The sequence below is a fragment of the Pseudophryne corroboree genome, chromosome 3 (genome assembly GCF_028390025.1).
Source record: "Pseudophryne corroboree isolate aPseCor3 chromosome 3, aPseCor3.hap2, whole genome shotgun sequence".
Lineage (NCBI taxonomy): Eukaryota > Metazoa > Chordata > Amphibia > Anura > Myobatrachidae > Pseudophryne > Pseudophryne corroboree.
In genome coordinates this window covers 659,443,394-659,464,634 of record NC_086446.1, presented here as the reverse complement: position 1 = coordinate 659,464,634, position 21,241 = coordinate 659,443,394, and the positions used below count along the sequence as shown (strand labels likewise).

At 44.8% G+C, this 21,241-nt stretch overlaps 1 protein-coding gene across 1 annotated transcript; it reads right to left on the bottom strand.

Moving 5' to 3' along the window:
• Positions 1-19,616: 19,616 nt before the first annotated feature.
• Positions 19,617-20,630, bottom strand: LOC135057365 (taste receptor type 2 member 1-like). Its single transcript, XM_063963253.1, has one exon. It carries the CDS (start codon positions 20,628-20,630, stop codon positions 19,617-19,619), a length of 1,014 nt encoding a protein of 337 aa, XP_063819323.1.
• Between the last annotated feature and the right edge of the window lie 611 nt (positions 20,631-21,241).

The window sequence follows — 21,241 nt, the reverse complement described above, 5'->3', positions numbered from 1 at the left end:
CTGTGTGAGTAAGATTAGCGACCCTAGTGGCCGACACAAACACCGGGCCCATTTAGGAGTGGCACTGCAGTGTTACGCAGGATGTCCCTTCCAAAAAACCCTCCCCAATCAGCACATGATGCAAAGAAAAAGAAAAGAAAAAAGAGGTGCAAGATGGAATTGTCCTTGGGCCCTCCCACCCACCCTTATGTTGTATAAACAAAACAGGACATGCACACTTTAACCAACCCATCATTTCAGTGACAGGGTCTGCCACACGACTGTGACTGATATGACGGGTTGGTTTGGACCCCCCCCAAAAAAGAAGCAATTAATCTCTCCTTGCACAAACTGGCTCTACAGAGGCAAGATGTCCACCTCATCATCACCCTCCGATATATCACCGTGTACATCCCCCTCCTCACAGATTATCAATTCGTCCCCACTGGAATCCACCATCTCAGCTCCCTGTGTACTTTGTGGAGGCAATTGCTGCTGGTCAATGTCTCCGCGGAGGAATTGATTATAATTCATTTTAATGAACATCATCTTCTCCACATTTTCTGGATGTAACCTCGTACGCCGATTGCTGACAAGGTGAGCGGCGGCACTAAACACTCTTTCGGAGTACACACTTGTGGGAGGGCAACTTAGGTAGAATAAAGCCAGTTTGTGCAAGGGCCTCCAAATTGCCTCTTTTTCCTGCCAGTATAAGTACGGACTGTGTGACGTGCCTACTTGGATGCGGTCACTCATATAATCCTCCACCATTCTATCAATGTTGAGAGAATCATATGCAGTGACAGTAGACGACATGTCCGTAATCGTTGTCAGGTCCTTCAGTCCGGACCAGATGTCAGCATCAGCAGTCGCTCCAGACTGCCCTGCATCACCGCCAGCGGGTGGGCTCGGAATTCTGAGCCTTTTCCTCGCACCCCCAGTTGCGGGAGAATGTGAAGGAGGAGATGTTGACAGGTCGCGTTCCGCTTGACTTGACAATTTTGTCACCAGCAGGTCTTTCAACCCCAGCAGACTTGTGTCTGCCGGAAAGAGAGATCCAAGGTAGGCTTTAAATCTAGGATCGAGCACGGTGGCCAAAATGTAGTGCTCTGATTTCAACAGATTGACCACCCGTGAATCCTTGTTAAGCGAATTAAGGGCTCCATCCACAAGTCCCACATGCCTAGCGGAATCGCTCCGTGTTAGCTCCTCCTTCAATGTCTCCAGCTTCTTCTGCAAAAACCTGATGAGGGGAATGACCTGACTCAGGCTGGCAGTGTCTGAACTGACTTCACGTGTGGCAAGTTCAAAGGGCATCAGAACCTTGCACAACGTTGAAATCATTCTCCACTGCGCCTGAGACAGGTGCATTCCACCTACTATATCGTGCTCAATTGTATAGGCTTGAATGGCCTTTTGCTGCTCCTCCAACCTCTGAAGCATATAGAGGGTTGAATTCCACCTCGTTACCACTTCTTGCTTCAGATGATGGCAGGGCAGGTTCAGTAGTTTTTGGTGGTGCTCCAGTCTTCTGTACGTGGTGCCTGTACGCCGAAAGTGTCCCGCAATTCTTCTGGCCACCGACAGCATCTCTTGCACGCCCCTGTCGTTTTTTAAAAAATTCTGCACCACCAAATTCAAGGTATGTGCAAAACATGGGACGTGCTGGAATTTGCCCATGTTTAATGCACACACAATATTGCTGGCGTTGTCCGATGCCACAAATCCACAGGAGAGTCCAATTGGGGTAAGCCATTCCGCGATGATCTTCCTCAGTTGCCGTAAGAGGTTTTCAGCTGTGTGCGTATTCTGGAAAGCGGTGATACAAAGCGTAGCCTGCCTAGGAAAGAGTTGGCGTTTGCGAGATGCTGCTACTGGTGCCGCCACTGCTGTTCTTGCGGCGGGAGTCCATACATCTACCCAGTGGGCTGTCACAGTCATATAGTCCTGACCCTGCCCTGCTCCACTTGTCCACATGTCCGTGGTTAAGTGGACATTGGGTACAACTGCATTTTTTAGGACACTGGTGAGTCTTTTTCTGACGTCCGTGTACATTCTCGGTATCGCCTGCCTAGAGAAGTGGAACCTAGATGGTATTTGGTAACGGGGGCACACTGCCTCAATAAATTGTCTAGTTCCCTGTGAACTAACGGCGGATACCGGACGCACGTCTAACACCAACATAGTTGTCAAGGCCTCAGTTATCCGCTTTGCAGCAGGATGACTGCTGTGATATTTCATCTTCCTCGCAAAGGACTGTTGAACAGTCAATTGCTTACTGGAAGTAGTACAAGTGGGCTTACGACTTCCCCTCTGGGATGACCATCGACTCCCAGCAGCAACAACAGCAGCGCCAGCAGCAGTAGGCGTTACACGCAAGGATGCATCGGAGGAATCCCAGGCAGGAGAGGAATCGTCAGAATTGCCAGTGACATGGCCTGCAGGACTATTGGCATTCTTGGGGAAGGAGGAAATTGACACTGAGGGAGTTGGTGGGGTGGTTTGCGTGAGCTTGGTTACAAGAGGAAGGGATTTACTGGTCAGTGGACTGCTTCCGCTGTCACCCAAAGTTTTTGAACTTGTCACTGACTTATTATGAATGCGCTGCAGGTGACGTATAAGGGAGGATGTTCCGAGGTGGTTAACGTCCTTACCCCTACTTATTACAGCTTGACAAAGGGAACACACGGCTTGACACCTGTTGTCCGCATTTCTGGTGAAATACCTCCACACCGAAGAGCTGATTTTTTTGGTATTTTCACCTGGCATGTCAACGGCCATATTCCTCCCACGGACAACAGGTGTCTCCCCGGGTGCCTGACTTAAACAAACCACCTCACCATCAGAATCCTCCTGGTCAATTTCCTCCCCAGCGCCAGCAACACCCATATCCTCCTCATCCTGGTGTACTTCAACACTGACATCTTCAATCTGACTATCAGGAACTGGACTGCGGGTGCTCCTTCCAGCACTTGCAGGGGGCGTGCAAATGGTGGAAGGCGCATGCTCTTCACGTCCAGTGTTGGGAAGGTCAGGCATCGCAACCGACACAATTGGACTCTCCTTGTGGATTTGGGATTTCGAAGAATGCACAGTTCTTTGCTGTGCTGCTTTTGCCAGCTTGAGTCTTTTCATTTTTCTAGCGAGAGGCTGAGTGCTTCCATCCTCATGTGAAGCTGAACCACTAGCCATGAACATAGGCCAGGGCCTCAGCCGTTCCTTGCCACTCCGTGTCGTAAATGGCATATTGGCAAGTTTACGCTTCTCCTCCGACAATTTTATTTTAGGTTTTGGAGTCCTTTTTTTTCTGATATTTGGTGTTTTGGATTTGACATGCTCTGTACTATGACATTGGGCATCGGCCTTGGCAGACGACGTTGCTGGCATTTCATCGTCTCGGCCATGACTAGTGGCAGCAGCTTCAGCACGAGGTGGAAGTGGATCTTGATCTTTCCCTAATTTTGGAACCTCAACATTTTTGTTCTCCATATTTTAATAGGCACAACTAAAAGGCACCTCAGGTAAACAATGGAGATGGATACTAGTATACAATTATGGACTGCCTGCCGAGTGCCGACACAGAGGTAGCCACAGCCGTGAACTACCGCACTGTACTGTGTCTGCTGCTAATATATAGACTGGTTGATAAAGAGATAGTATACTCGTAACTAGTATGTATGTATAAAGAAAGAAAAAAAAACCACGGTTAGGTGGTATATACAATTATGGACGGGCTGCCGAGTGCCGACACAGAGGTAGCCACAGCCGTGAACTACCGCACTGTACTGTGTCTGCTGCTAATATAGACTGGTTGATAAAGAGATAGTATACTCGTAACTAGTATGTATGTATAAAGAAAGAAAAAAAAACCACGGTTAGGTGGTATATACAATTATGGACGGGCTGCCGAGTGCCGACACAGAGGTAGCCACAGCCGTGAACTACCGCACTGTACTGTGTCTGCTGCTAATATAGACTGGTTGATAAAGAGATAGTATACTCGTAACTAGTATGACTATAAAGAAAGAAAAAAAAACCACGGTTAGGTGGTATATACAATTATGGACGGGCTGCCGAGTGCCGACACAGAGGTAGCCACAGCCGTGAACTACCGCACTGTACTGTGTCTGCTGCTAATATAGACTGGTTGATAAAGAGATAGTATACTCGTAACTAGTATGTATGTATAAAGAAAGAAAAAAAAACCACGGTTAGGTGGTATATACAATTATGGACGGGCTGCCGAGTGCCGACACAGAGGTAGCCACAGCCGTGAACTACCGCACTGTACTGTGTCTGCTGCTAATATATAGACTGGTTGATAAAGAGATAGTATACTCGTAACTAGTATGTATGTATAAAGAAAGAAAAAAAAACCACGGTTAGGTGGTATATACAATTATGGACGGGCTGCCGAGTGCCGACACAGAGGTAGCCACAGCCGTGAACTACCGCACTGTACTGTGTCTGCTGCTAATATAGACTGGTTGATAAAGAGATAGTATACTCGTAACTAGTATGTATAAAGAATGAAAAAAAAAACACGGTTAGGTGGTATATACAATTATGGACGGGCTGCCGAGTGCCGACACAGAGGTAGCCACAGCCGTGAACTACCGCACTGTACTGTGTCTGCTGCTAATATATAGACTGGTTGATAAAGAGATAGTATACTCGTAACTAGTATGTATGTATAAAGAAAGAAAAAAAAACCACGGTTAGGTGGTATATACAATTATGGACGGGCTGCCGAGTGCCGACACAGAGGTAGCCACAGCCGTGAACTACCGCACTGTACTGTGTCTGCTGCTAATATATAGACTGGTTGATAAAGAGATAGTATACTCGTAACTAGTATGTATGTATAAAGAAAGAAAAAAAAAACACGGTTAGGTGGTATATACAATTATGGACGGGCTGCCGAGTGCCGACACAGAGGTAGCCACAGCCGTGAACTACCGCACTGTACTGTGTCTGCTGCTAATATAGACTGGTTGATAAAGAGATAGTATACTCGTAACTAGTATGTATGTATAAAGAAAGAAAAAAAAACCACGGTTAGGTGGTATATACAATTATGGACGGGCTGCCGAGTGCCGACACAGAGGTAGCCACAGCCGTGAACTACCGCACTGTACTGTGTCTGCTGCTAATATAGACTGGTTGATAAAGAGATAGTATACTCGTAACTAGTATGACTATAAAGAAAGAAAAAAAAACCACGGTTAGGTGGTATATACAATTATGGACGGGCTGCCGAGTGCCGACACAGAGGTAGCCACAGCCGTGAACTACCGCACTGTACTGTGTCTGCTGCTAATATAGACTGGTTGATAAAGAGATAGTATACTACTAATATTATATATACTGGTTGTCAGGTCACTGGTCACTAGTCACACTGGCAGTGGCACTCCTGCAGCAAAAGTGTGCACTGTTTAATTTTAATATAATATTATGTACTCCTGGCTCCTGCTATAACCTATAACTGGCACTGCAGTGCTCCCCAGTCTCCCCCACAATTATAAGCTGTGTGAGCTGAGCACAGTCAGATATATATATACATTGATGCAGCGGGTTCGGATTCAGAGAAACCGAACCCGCTCATCTCTAATAATAACCTGCTATAATTTTCACCACTTATTTTCTGATTGCAAGGCTATTGAAACACTAAAACAAACTCAGATTACTAGATATGATTTATCTGCTGGAAACATTGCATTTTGGTGTTAGTGTACTCAGGAATATGTGGCCTTTTACATCACATCCTGTAATTCAAACAAACAATTGTGTGTGCCGATGGAGGTATGGGGCGGTGGGATTTCCAATTGTATTTACTAATGCTCCAAGGCACCAATCATCTTTCTTAGCATGTCTTGGTACTAAGGTAACAGAACCCTGTTTGTGCTTTCTGTTCTATTGCAGTGGAATTGAAAGGCCAAACTTGTACCATTGTATATAGCTAATGTTTGCACTTGAATATAATAACGCAATGTAAAAAACACATCCTGGGCCTGAGCCAAACGTAACCCCAATATTCACGCAAATGGCCAAGGTTTTTTCTTGTGTGTAAGTGTCTGAATTGCACCATGCATGTGTTCCGATTATGTTTGTACAGAGCTGCAGACGCACGGTAGTAAAAACTCTGGATACCCAGAAATATTTATGCATGACCAGTGGCGGATTTAGGGGGGGGGGGGCACCAAGGCACGTGCCCCCCCTGTCATTTTTAGTTGATTTTTGTATTTTTATTTTTATTTTAATTTGTGCGCACGCCGCAGACCTCGCGGTGGCTTGGGGGCGAGGGGCTGCGGGGGCGCCACTGATTTAGTGCAGACTGACATGCGGACGAGCGTCCGCATGTCAGTCTGCGGTCTCGTTTCCTCCGCTGCTGTTAGGAGGGACACGGAGGGCACAGTGCACGCCTCCCTGTGTCCCTCCTGGGTCTCCGGCGGCCGCGGGTCTCATAAAGGAAGTGCCGTTCGTGAGCACTTCCTTTATTACAGTGACCCGCGGCCGCCGGAGACCCAGGAGGGACACAGGGAGGCGTGCACTGTGCCCTCCGTGTCCCTCCTAACAGCAGGGGAGCGGGGGGAGCGGCGGCGGCGGAGGAAGCGGGGGGGGGGGACGCACTGAGGGGGCATATCTGGCACTGGGGGGGAATATCTGGCACTGGGGGCATATTTGGCGGGGGGGGGGAGAGATTATCTGGCACTGGGGACATATATGGCACTGGGGGGAATATCTGGCACTGGGGGCATATATGGCACTGGGGGGGGGATATCTGGCACTGGGGGCATATGTGGCACTGGGGGGGGGGATATCTGGCACTGGGGGCATATGTGGCACTGGGGGGGAATATCTGGCACTGGGGCATATGTGGCACTGGGGGCATATATAGCACTGGGGGGGGATATCTGGCACTGGGGGCATATGTGGCACTGTCGGGGAATATCTGGCACTGGGGGCATATGTGGCACTGGGGGGGTATATGTGTACCTGGCACATGGGGGGGGGCTATATTTGGCACTGGGGGCATGTGAGTACCTGGCACCGTGGGGGAATATCTGGCACTGGGGACATATGTGGCACTGAGAGCACAGCCCTAGCAACAAGGACTACCTCTTAGCAACGAGCATGACACCCAGTGCATGAAACCCCTGGCAACGAGCATGACACCCAGTGCATGAAACCCCTGGCAACGAGCATGACACCCAGTGCATGAAACCCCTTGCAACGAGCATGACACCCTGAGCATGAAAACCCCTGGCACCGTGCATGGAACCAAGAGCATGAAACCCCTGGCAACGAGCATGACACCCAGTGCATGAAACCCCTGACAACGAGCAGGTATTTGAAAAGTAATTAGAAGCCTTACTATAGGACTTAATGTGTAATGGGCATTACGGTGTGTGGCATAATGTATCACGGACATTGCGGTGTGTGGCATAATGTATCACGGACATTGCGGTGTGTGTCATAATGTGTCACAGGCATTACGGTGTATGGTATACTATATCGCTGGCATTGTGATATGTGGTATAATGTCTCAGGGTCATTGCAGTGTGTGGCATAATGTATCACGGACATTGCGGTGTGTGTCATAATGTGTCAGGCATTACGGTGTGTGGTATACTATATCACGGGCATTGTGGTATGTGGTATAATGTCTCAGGGTCATTGCAGTGTGGCATAATATATAACGGGCATTGCGGTGTGTGGCATAGGGTATAACGGGCATTGCGGTATGTGTCACAGGCATTACGGTGTATGGTATACTATATCACGGGCATTGTGGTATAATGTCTCAAGGTCATTGCAGTGTGTGGCATAATGTGTCAGGCATTGTATGTGCTATAATGTATCGGGCATTGCAGTGTGTGGTATAATGTATCACGGACATTGCAGTGTGTGTCATAATGTGTCACAGACATTGTATGTGCTATAATGTATCAGGGGCAGTGCAGTGTGTAGCATAATGTATAACGGGCATTGCAATTCCTGTCATAATGTGTCACAGGCATTATAGTGTGTGGCATAATGTGTCGGGGGCATTACGGTGTGTGGCATAATGTGTCGGGGGCATTACGGTGTGTGCATACTGTGTCATGTGCATTATTGTGAGTGGCATAATGTCTAAGGGCCATTGCAGTATGTGGCATAATGTATACTGGGCATTACTATAAGGAGGAAAAATGACAAATAATGTAAGGGGCATGAATCAGGATTATTTTTCTTTCCTGTGGTGGCCAACGTCTGGGCGTGCAGGTTGCAAAACTGGGGTATAAGGTAGTCTTTTCCTGCAATACCACGCCCATTCCAATGAAGCCACGCCCATTCCAACGAAGTCACGCCCCTTATGGTGCCCCCCCTGTAATTTTTTTCTGGATCCGCCCCTGTGCATGACCAAATGCAGTCCGCCATTATACCATGATTCACGGTCTATGGGGATGCGGCGAAGCCAATAGGACACTGCACTGTTAGAATATATATATTCGTAGGAATAATTTGTCTGTTTGCCTGTTCATTTCAGCATCACACAAACACTGCTGGATGAATTTGGATTGCGTTTTCACTGTTGTATAGCTTAGTCACCTAGAAAGAAACTGAGGTATGTATGATCTCGATGTGACATCAGGGAAAAGAGCAATAAAGGAAAAAACAGATGTTTGACACTCGGCACGTGCAATGTACAAGCTAAAAATTACTATCTGTATATGGAAAAAACATATGCTTGACACTCGGCACGTGCAATGTACAATCTAAAAATTACTATCTGTATATAAATATTCATTTTTGGGGAGAATTATTCTTCTAGGGACTGTTTATGAACTATGGAGATGACATTTCGTTTTCCAGAAGACAGCCACATGAGCAAAACCATAGGCAAACGCCAATATATGCAAGTGCCTTGAGTCCTGTTGGAGAAAGAGCACTATATAAATAAAATTATATTTTTATATATATATATATATATATATATATAGCAGTGGTCCAGCGGCGGCGCTCAAACAGTCTTTTAACAGCTTAGAATAGAATCCATTTATTGAGCCTATATATATATATACACACTGCTCAAAAAAATAGAGGGATCACTAAAATAACACATACTAGATCTGAATGAATGAAATATTCTTATTAAATACTTTGTTCTTTACCTAGTTGAATGTGCTGACAACAAAATCACACAAAAATTATCAATGGAAATCAAATTTATTAACCCATGGAGGTCTGGATTTGGAGTCACCCTCAAAATGAAAGTGGAAAAACACACTACAGGCTGATCCAACTTTGATGTAATGTCTTTAAAACAAGTCAAAATGAGGCTCAGTAGTGTGTGTGGCCTCCACGGGCCTGTATGACCTCCCTACAACGCCAGGGCATGCTCCTGATGAGGTTGAGGATGGTCTCCTGAGGAATCTCCTCCCAGACCTGGACTAAAGCATCCGCCAACTCCTGGACAGTCTGTGGTGCATGGTGGATGGAGCGAGACATGATGTCCCAGATGTGCTCAATTGGATTCCGGTCTGGGGAACAGGCGGGCCAGTCCATAGCACAATGCCTTCGTCTTGCAGGAACTGCTGACACACTCCAGCCACATGAGGTCTAGCATTGTCTTGCATTAGGAGGAACCCAGGGCCAACCGCACCAGCATATGGTCTCACATGGGGTCTGAGGATCTCATCTCGGTACCTAATGGCAGTCAGGCTACCTCTGGCGAGCACATGGAGGGCTGTGCGGCCCCCCAAAGAAATGCCACCCCACACCATTACTGACCCACTGCCAAACAGGTCATGCTGGAGGATGTTGCAGGCAGCAGAACATTCTCCTTGGCATCTCCAGATTCTGTCACATGTGCTCAGTGAGAACCTGCTTTCATCTGTGAAGAGCACAGGGCGCCAGTGGCAAATTTGCCAATCTTGGTGTTCTCTGTCAAATGGCAAACGTCCTGCACGGTGTTGGGCTGTAAGCACAACCCCCACCTGTGGACATCGAGCCCTCATACCACCCTCATGGAGTCTGTTTCTGATCGTTTGAGTAGACACATGCACATTTGTGGCTTGCTGGAGGTCATTATGCAGGGCTCTGGCAGTGCTCCTCCTGTTCCTCCTTGCACAAAGGCGGAGGTAGCGGTCCTGCTGCTGGGTTGTTGCCCTCCTAAGGCCTCCTCCACGTCTCCTGATGTACTGGCTTGTCTCCTGGTAGCACCTCCATGCTCTGGACACTACGCTGACAGACACAGCAAACCTTGCCACAGCTCGCATTGATGTGCCATCCTGTATGAGCTGCACTACCTGAGCCACTTGTGTGGGTTGTAGGGAGGTCATACAGGCACATGGAGGCCACACACACTACTGAGCCTCATTTTGACTTGTTTTAAGGACATTACATCAAAGTTGGATCAGCCTGTAGTGTGTTTTTCCACTTTAATTTTGAGGGTGACTCCAAATCCAGACCTCCATGGGTTAATAAATTTGATTTCCATTGATAATTTTTGTGTGATTTTTTTGTTAGCACATTCAACTATGTAAAGAACAAAGTATTTAATAAGAATATTTCATTCATTCAGATCTAGTATGTGTTATTTTAGTGTTCCCTTTATTTTTTTGAGCATTGTGTATATATATATATATATATATAAAAGTTTTTGTATATTAATACTAGTGATGAGCGAGTTCGGTTCCTCGGAATCCGAACCCCCCCGAACTTCACCCATTTTACACGGGTCCGAGGCAGACTCGGATTCTCCCGTATGGCTCGGTTAACCCGAGCGCGCCCGAACGTCATCATCCCGCTGTCGGATTCTCGCGAGATTCGGATTCTATATAAGGAGCCGCGCGTCGCTGCCATTTTTCACTCGTGCATTGGAAATGATAGTGAGAGGACGTGGCTGGCGTCCTCTCACTTTGTTTCAGGGGGCTGCAAATATCTTTATTCTGGGGACCAGCAGTATTATAGGAGGAGTACAGTGCAGAGTTTTGCTGACCAGTGACCACCAGTATTATACGTTCTCTGCCTGAAAAACGCTCCATATCTGTGCTCAGTGTGCTGCATATATCTGTGCTCACACTGCTTTATTGTGGGGACTGGGGACCAGCAGTATTATATAGGAGGAGTACAGTGCAGAGTTTTGCTGACCAGTGACCACCAGTATTATACATTCTCTGCCTGAAAAACGCTCCATATCTGTGCTCAGTGTGCTGCATATATCTGTGCTCACACTGCTTTATTGTGGGGACTGGGGACCAGCAGTATTATACAGGAGGAGTACAGTGCAGAGTTTTGCTGACCAGTGACCACCAGTATTATACGTTCTCTGCCTGAAAAACGCTCCATATCTGTGCTGCATTGTAGTATATAGTTGGAGTACAGTGCATAATTTTGCTGACCACCAGTATATAATATATAGGAGTACGGTACAGAAGGCCACTGCTCTACCTACCTCTGTGTCGTCAAGTATACTATCCATCCATACCTGTGGTGCATTTCAGTTTTGCACAGTTTGCTGACCACCAGTATATAATATATAGCAGTACGGTACAGTAGGCCACTGCTCTACCTACCTCTGTGTCGTCAAGTATACTATCCTTCCATACCTGTGGTGCATTTCAGTTTTGCACAGTTTGCTGACCACCAGTATATAATATATAGCAGTACGGTACAGTAGGCCACTGCTCTACCTACCTCTGTGTCGTCAAGTATACTATCCATCCATACCTGTGGTGCATTTCAGTTTTGCACAGTTTGCTGACCACCAGTATATAATATATAGCAGTACGGTACAGTAGGCCACTGCTCTACCTACCTCTGTGTCGTCAAGTATACTATCCATCCATACCTGTGGTGCATTTCAGTTTTGCACAGTTTGCTGACCACCAGTATATAATATATAGCAGTACGGTACAGTAGGCCACTGCTCTACCTACCTCTGTGTCGTCAAGTATACTATCCATCCATACCTGTGGTGCATTTCAGTTTTGCACAGTTTGCTGACCACCAGTATATAATATATAGCAGTACGGTACAGTAGGCCACTGCTCTACCTACCTCTGTGTCATCAAGTATACTATCCATCCATACCTGTGGTGCATTTCAGTTTTGCACAGTTTGCTGACCACCAGTATATAATATATAGCAGTACGGTACAGTAGGCCACTGCTCTACCTACCTCTGTGTCGTCAAGTATACTATCCATCCATACCTGTGGTGCATTTCAGTTTTGCATAGTTTGCTGACCACCAGTATATAATATATAGCAGTACGGTACAGTAGGCCACTGCTCTACCTACCTCTGTGTCGTCAAGTATACTATCCATCCATACCTGTGGTGCATTTCAGTTGTGCGCAGTATATATAGTAGTAGGCCATTGCTATTGATACTGGCATATAATTCCACACATTAAAAAATGGAGAACAAAAATGTGGAGGGTAAAGTAGAGAAAGATCAAGATCCACTTCCACCTTGTGCTGAAGCTGCTGCCACTAGTCATGGCCGAGACGATGAAATGCCATCAACGTCGGCTGCCAAGGCCGATGCCCAATGTCATAGTAGAGAGCATGTAAAATCCAAAAAAACAAAAATTCCGTAAAATGACCCAAAAATCAAAATTAAAAGCGTCTGAGGAGAAGCATAAACTTGCCAATATGCCATTTACGACACGGAGTGGCAAGGAACGGCTGAGGCCCTGGCCTATGTTCATGGCTAGTGGTTCAGCTTCACATGAGGATGGAAGCACTCATCCTCTCGCTAGAAAAATGAAAAGACTTAAGCTGGCAAAAGCACAGCAAAGAACTCTGCGTTCTTCTAAATCACAAATCCCCAAGGAGAGTCCAATTGTGTCGGCTGCGATGCCTGACCTTCCCAACACTGGACGGGAAGAGGTGGCGCCTTCCACCATTTGCACGCCCCCTGCAAGTGCTGGAAGGAGCACCCGCAGTCCAGTTCCTGATAGTCAAATTGAAGATGTCACTGTTGAAGTACACCAGGATGAGGATATGGGTGTTGCTGGCGCTGAGGAGGAAATTGACAAGGAGGATTCTGATGGTGAGGTGGTTTGTTTAAGTCAGGCACCCGGGGAGACACCTGTTGTCCGTGGGACGAATATGGCCATTGACATGCCTGGTCAAATTACAAAAAAAATCACCTCTTCGGTGTGGAATTATTTCAACACAAATGCGGACAACAGGTGTCAAGCCATGTGTTGCCTTTGTCAAGCTGTAATAAGTAGGGGTAAGGACGTTAACCACCTCAGAACATCCTCCCTTATACGTCACCTGCAGCGCATTCATCATAAGTCAGTGACAAGTTCAAAAACTTAGGATGACAGCGGAAGCAGTCCACTGACCACTAAATCCCTTCCTCTTGTAACCAAGGTCCTGCAAACCACACCACCAACTCCCTCAGTGCCAATTTCCTCCTTACACAGGAAAGCCAATAGTCCTGCAGGCCATGTCACTGGCAAGTCTGACGAGTCCTCTCCTGCCTGGGATTCTTCCGATGCATCCTTGAGTGTAACGCCTTCTGCTGCTGGCGCTGCTGTTGTTGCTGCTGGGAGTCGATCGTCATCCTAGAGGGGAAGTCGGAAGACCACTTGTACTACTTCCAGTAAGCAATTGACTGTCCAACAGTCCTTTGCGAGGAAGATGAAATATCACAGCAGTCATCCTGCTGCAAAGCGGATAACTCAGGCCTTGGCAGCCTGGGCGGTGAGAAACGTGTTTCCGTTATCCACCGTTAATTCACAGGCAACTACAGACTTGATTGAGGTACTGTGTCCCCGGTACCAAATACCATCTAGGTTCCATTTCTCTAGGTAGGCGATACCAAAAATGTACACAGACCTCAGAAAAAGAGTCACTAGTGTCCTAAAAAATGCAGTTGTACCCAATGTCCACTTAACCACGGACATGTGGACAAGTGGAGCAGGGCAGACTCAGGACTATATGACTGTGACAGCCCACTGGGTAGATGTATTGCCTCCCGCAGCAAGAACAGCAGCGGCGGCACCAGTAGCAGCATCTCGCAAACGCCAACTCATTCCTAGGCAGGCTACGCTTTGTATCACCGCTTTCCAGAAGAGGCACACAGCTGACAACCTCTTACGGAAACTGAGGAACATCATCGCAGAATGGCTTACCCCAAATGGACTCTCCTGGGGATTTGTGACATCGGACAACTCCAGCAATATTGTGCGTGCATTACATCTGGGCAAATTCCAGCACGTCCCATGTTTTGCACATACATTGAATTTGGTGGTGCAGAATTATTTAAAAAACGACAGGGGCGTGCAAGAGATGCTGTCGGTGGCCGAAGAATTGCGGGCCACTTTCGGCATTCAGCCACCGCGTTCCGAAGACTGGAGCACCAGCAAACAGTCCTGAACCTGCCCTGTCATCATCTGAAGCAAGAGGTGGTAACAAGGTGGAATTCAACCCTCTATATGCTTCAGAGGATGGAGGAGCAGCAAAAGGCCATTCAAGCCTATACATCTGCCTACGATATAGGCAAAGGAGGGGGAATGCACCTGACTCAAGCGCAGTGGAGAATGATTTCAACATTGTGCAAGGTTCTGCAACCCTTTGAACTTGCCACACGTGAAGTCAGTTCAGACACTGACAGCCTGAGTCAGGTCATTCCCCTCATCAGGCTTTTGCAGAAGAAGCTGGAGACATTGAAGGAGGAGCTAAAACAGAGCGATTCCACTAGGCATGTGGGACTTGTGGATGGAGCCCTTAATTCGCTTAACCAGGATTCACGGGTGGTCAATCTGTTGAAATCAGAGCACTACATTTTGGCTACCGTGCTCGATCCTAGATTTAAAACCTACGTTGTATCTCTCTTTCCGGCAGACACAAGTCTGCAGAGGTTCAAGGACCTGCTGGTGAGAAAATTGTCAAGTCAAGCGGAACGTGACCCGTCAACAGCTGCTCCTTCACATTCGCCCGCAACTGGGGGTGCAAGGAAAAGGCTAAGAATTCCGAGCCCACCCGCTGGCGGTGATGCAGGGCAGTCTGGAGCGAGTGCTGACATCTGGTCCGGACTGAAGGACCTGCCAACGATTACTGACATGTCGTCTACTGTCACTGCATATGATTCTCTCACGATTGAACGAATGGTGGAGGATTATATGAGTGACCGCATCCAAGTAGGCACGTCAGACAGTCCGCACGTATACTGGCAGGAAAAAGAGGCAATTTGGAGGCCCTTGCAGAAACTGGCTTTATTTTACCTAAGTTGCCCCCCCTCCAGTGTGTACTCCGAAAGAGTGTTTAGTGCAGCGGTTCACCTTGTCAGCAATCGGCGTACGAGGTTACTTCCAGAAAATGTGGAGATGATGTTCATCAAAATGAATTATAATCAATTCCTCCGTGGAGACATTCACCAGCAATTGCCTCCAGAAAGTACACAGGGACCTGAGATGGTGGATTCCAGTGGGGACGAATTAATAATCTGTGAGGAGGGGGATGTACACAGTGAAAGGGGTGAGGAATCGGACGATGAGGAGGAGGTGGACATCTTGCCTCTGTAGAGCCAGTTTGTGCAAGGAGAGATTGATTGCTTCTTTTTTGGTGGGGGCCCAAACCAACCAGTCATTTCAGTCACAGTTGTGTGGCAGACCCAGTCGCTGAAATGATGGGTTTGTTAAAGTGTGCATGTCCTGTTTATACAACATAAGGGTGGGTGGGAGGGCCCAAGGACAATTCCATCTTGCACCTCTTTTTTCTTTCATTTTTCTTTGCATCATGTGCTGTTTGGGGACTATTTTTTTGAAGTGCCATCCTGCCTGACACTGCAGTGCCACTCCTAGATGGGCCAGATGTTTGTGTCGGCCACTTGTGTCACTTAGCTTAGCCATCCAGCGACCACAGTGCACCTCTTTTTTTCTTTGCATCTTGTGCTGTTTGTGGACTATTTTTTAAATCGACCATCCTATCTGACACTGCAGTGCCACTCCTAGATGGGCCAGGTGTTGTGTCGGCCACTTGGGTCGCTTAGCTTAGTTATCCAACGACCTTGGTGCAAATTTTAGGACTAAAAATAATATTGTGAGGTGTTAAGAATAGACTGGAAATTATGGTTATTGAGGTTAATAATACTATGGGATCAAAATGACCCCCAAATTCTATGATTTAAGCTGTTTTTGAGGTTTTTTGTAAAAAAAACACCCGAATCCAAAACACACCCGAATCCGACAAAAAATTTTCAGGGAGGTTTTGCCAAAACGCGTCCGAATCCAAAACACGGCCGCGGAACCGAATCCAAAACCAAAACACAAAACCCGAAAAATGTCCGGTGCACATTTAATACCAAGCACCAATTCAAGATAAAGCTAGACAGATAGAGATATAGTGACATAATTACATAGTTAATGAGGTTGAGCAGAGGCAAAATGCCCATCGGGTTCAACCTATGTTCTGTATTAAGCAGTGCACATTATAATGCACCAGCTGAAATAATGGTTTCGTACCTATTGACAACTATATTTCGTATGACTCCCATATACATAATGTCAATATATTAAATGCTATAGCCTTGCATACCTTTTTCAGCTAAAAAACTGTCCAATCCGTTTTTAAATGCATTTACAGAGTCCGCCATTATTATCTTCTCCAGCAGGGAGTTCCAAATCCTTATTGCCCTTACGGTCAAGAACCCTTTCCTACGTTTTGTGTGGTATTCTCTCTCCTCTAGCCTCAGCGAGTGCCCACGTGTCCTATACAGAATTCTATTAATAAACAAATCCCCTGCTAACTCCTTGTAATGACCCTTTACATATTTGAAGATATCAATAATGTCTCCTCTTAGTCTCCTCTTTTCAAGGGAATACAAATTTAACCTAGTAAGCCTTTCCTTATACTCCAGTGACTCTAACCCTGTAATCAGTTTAGTAGCGCGTCTTTGAACTCTTTCGAGCTCCCAGATATCTTTTTTATAATACGTTGCCCAAAATTTAACACAATATTCCAGATGCGGACGTACCAATGATTTATACAGAGACAGGATTACATCCTTGTCCCTTGACTCAATACCCCGTTTTATGCACGCAAGGACTTTACTTGCCTTCTTTGCTGCATTTTGACATTGTGTACTGTTATTAAACCTATTATCTATGAGCACCCCCAAATCTTTTTCCACTACTGCTACCCATATATTTTTCCCATTAAGTGTGTAGGATGCAAGTTTGTTTTTAATCCCAAAGTGCATAACTTTGTATTTTTCAATATTGAAGCTCATTCCCCATTTAGACTCCCAGGTTTCAAGTTTAAGTAAGTCATTCTGTAGAGACTCCACATTGATTTCTGAATTAATTACCTTACACAGTTTAGTATAATCTGCAAAGATTGATACTGTGCTTCCCAGGCCCATTCCTAGATCATTAATAAAGATATTGAACAGTAGCGGGCCAAGTATGGACCCTTTTGGTAATCCTCTGACTACTGGTGCCCAGCTGAAGAACATCCCATTGACCACTACTCATTGTACCCTGTTATCCAGCCAATGAGACAAGCATAACATTAAAAAAGGAATGGGCTTTCTGTTTAAGATTCACCCCAACATTCCCACATACTATCACTTTCCTACATGTCACAAAGCACCAAGCATTCCCCTGCATTGACATATTCTTTTAGTAACTGGGTACCTCAATTCAGTTTATCACACTTTTCAGATTTTTATTTACAACTTCACACAGTCTCTCTGAGATCACACATAAAATAAATCACACATTTACTAAATTTAATATTAAACATTCACTGAAAGAACTCCTATTTTATCATTACATGTGAAGCACTGTATATGTATATCCACCCATCAAAGTATCTAAGTGGTGCTGTTAATTTGTTTTGAGTTTCATTTCTTTAATTTTATTACACAACTATATTTTTGTCTTCTCATGTATAATAATTTCAGATGATCCGGACAGCTATGGGCACCAGATTTGCTCTGAGCCATGCCAACGTCGATACAGAACGTCTATTAGTGATTCAGGATAAGGATATACATCTAATCACTAATAAAACACATAATAATAATAATAATAATAATAATTATTATTATTATTATTATTATTATTTTTCTTCTTCATAATAATAATAATAATAATAATAATTATAATAAACACATTCATTCACATTTTTCCTTTTTGGATATCACTTTTCAAATAATGAAAATATTAGCACTAAATATACTGCAAAGAAGTAAACACACTAATAACTATCCTCATTGTTGCAGTAGTATTACCCAAAGACAATATAAGGCTAACATTTTTCCAGGAAGGGTACATATTTACAACAAGCCTCAGTTCTCTTAGAGGTATTTAAATAGAAAGACTACAGTATCTAGAACATATACTTAATGCAGCACTCTTACAATAAGAAGTATTATACACAAAATCGTACGTGGGCAAGAAAATAAAAGTATACAGGTTCTATTCCCACTCTATGGGTGTCATGGACACCCATGATTGGGAATAGTCCCTCTTGGTCAGCATGCCAACCGTCGGGATTCTCAGGGGGCAGGATGTAGGGGGAGGTGCTGTGGCCGCCGGTCATATAACTACATCCCATTCAGATGTGGAAGCAAACCAAAAAAGCAAGCAACTGGGCAAAACCATGTTACACTGAAGGTGGAGCATATGTAACATGTGCAGAGAGATTTAGACTTGGGTGGGGTAAAAATAAAGCTGTCTAACATTTGTGCACTACATGCAAAGGCGGCCAGTATTTACCCTGCACAGAAAAATATAAATGTATTTCCTCCCCTTACATTGCAACATGGTTTGTTCCAGATACAAATTTACAAACTTTTTCTGCCTTGCTTCCAAATCCGATCAGGCCCTACAAGTGCAAATGCATTTTTTTGTCTGCATGCAAGGCAAATATTGCATATTTTTGCATGCTGCATGCATACTTCATTATATAATTGAACTAGGCCATCAACCCATTTACAACTGTACATCAGATTGTGCATTGCACATTTCCCTCCCCTCAAAGTGCACATTATGATTTTCACTGGTGCATATTTTAAAAATCAGCGCAATAATCGACAACAGAGCCTCTAGGTAAGACTTTAGGCCTGTTTAAGAATATTGATCAACTGTTATTGAAAACTGTGAGCATATCATTCGATTAAGGGAAGATCATGCACGATACTGAGTGCATATATGTGCTGTGAGAGGCATTGTAATAGGTAAATATAACAAGGATTAAATAAAAAAAAAGATATATGACATTTAAGGTTTTATTCATGAAGTACTGAATAGAGTGGAGCAGTGAGCCAGTGGAGAGGTTGCCATGATAACCAATCAGCTGCTATGTATATTTTTATGGCATGCACTTGATAAATGTTGCTTCAAAGCTGATTGGTTGCCATGAGCAACTTCACTGGCTCACTTCTCCACTCTTTTCACTGCTTCATGTATACACCCCATTGTAAGGATTTTGAATATATATGATAACAGTCACTTATCGGAAAAGTATTGTGTAAACATCAAGGAGCATTTGAATATTAGGACAGAAAAGTTCAACATGCTGCACCAAAACTAATCTAGACCCTTTCTGCTTGCTAATGAGTTGTGCATAATCTAGACCCTTTCTGCTTGCTAATGAGTTGTGCATAGTTGTAACTCAGCAACAAAGTATTAATCAGAGAGCGTCTCTGTAGGAGTTAGATCTTGTTTGTAGAATTTTGTCTTCTGTAGAATCCTCATAAAAACTTGTTTGAGCTTTTGGTTTCCATTGACAAGCAGAATAGAATGTAAAGAAGGATAGGCTCCAATGATGATAGTGCAAAAACAAAACCATATGCCTTCGCTTAGCACTCCTGAGGAATTTAGATTGAATGCCACCATGTAAAATAAAAATAAAATGAAGAAGGCAGTCATCATTTTAACAGCTCTATAATGGGCATTTAATGATGGCTCCCTGAACCCCGTCTTCTCCTGCGCCTTCATCTTTGTTGTGTGTCTTAAAAGAGAGCCAACCACCAGTCCAGCTGCAGCGCAGAACAGAAGAAATGGAGGAAGGGTCCCCACCACAGAAAGGGTAGAGAAGGTTGAGTAGTCTGACCCACCTAAAATGAATTGCGTTGATTTATTGACCTGATCAAACTTGCTCAAGTTGACAAAATTGTTTAGGCAGGTATATGTAGAAGAGTTGCTGCAGAATGCCGAGATCGCAACACTTGCCAACAAGAAGTAAGGGACCCAGTGATCAAAATGAGTCTTAAATATGACATAAATATGTACTTGAATTTTCACTATTCGTACACAGTAAAAAATGCAGAGCCAAGTGGCAAGCCACATGCAAATGTCATTGAAAAACAGCCATGTATACTGCAAGTTGTTTATTGCACTCTGAGAGTTTGCAAGATTGGGATACAGGTAAGACACAAAGTACACAGCCAAAACCAGCAACATAAAAGAAAATCGAGCTAGACCAAGGCAAGCGAGGATTGAATCGCAGGAACCCAGTTTTCTGTGGGTCACCAGATCAATTAAATTTACAATCATTATGAAACCGTTTACCAGGATACCAACAACAGTCTCCAACACCAATATAAGCAATGACAGAATATCATATGTTGTTAACGTTGACGAATGGGTTGATGTGGAAGTTGCATTTTCATGTTGTGTTTGATTGTTTTTTGCAAACATTGCTTAGATTTTATCCAAAAACTCCCCTCTAGGTTTATTTTTCTTTACAGTGATGAGGTTTATCCAGAGCTTCTTACAGTTCTTCAGGCTTTCAAGAATCTTTAGCATGCCAGTCTTGGGTGTCCAAAGAAGTCCAGAGAATATAAATCCTGTTTATATGAGCAACGCATCATAGTGTATGCAAATGTCAAAAACATTCACACATGAAGAAGACGTATTCTTTTGCATACTTTGCATACAGTATGTTGTTTGCTGTTTACTTTTAAAGTCAGTGTCTCCAATTTCCTGTATTGTTAATCTTTAACAAAACCTTATCATGTGGGACTGAAAGGAGAACATGGTTACACTTATTATAAAGACCACAACAAGAATCAACATTTTGTATGTGATTTACAATGTGCACTTAATGCATAAAACACATCAGTTTCGCACCAGTGCATGTTGATGGTCTACTCCAGTGCAATATCAAGTTGCCTGGAACTGGGACACTCTGCCCCCAGGGCACGTGATGAAGACAAACAACAAACCAAGGGTGCCATGGGATCGGGAAGATGGGTGCCAGATGTGTCCTAAGGATGTGTGCCTAATCTTTCTATGTAGAGGAGTGACTA

Excerpts from the sequence above, each read along its gene's own strand:
- LOC135057365 (XM_063963253.1), bottom strand. The coding sequence starts at position 20,630 with ATGTTTGCAAAAAACAATCAAACACAACATGAAAATGCAACTTCCACA.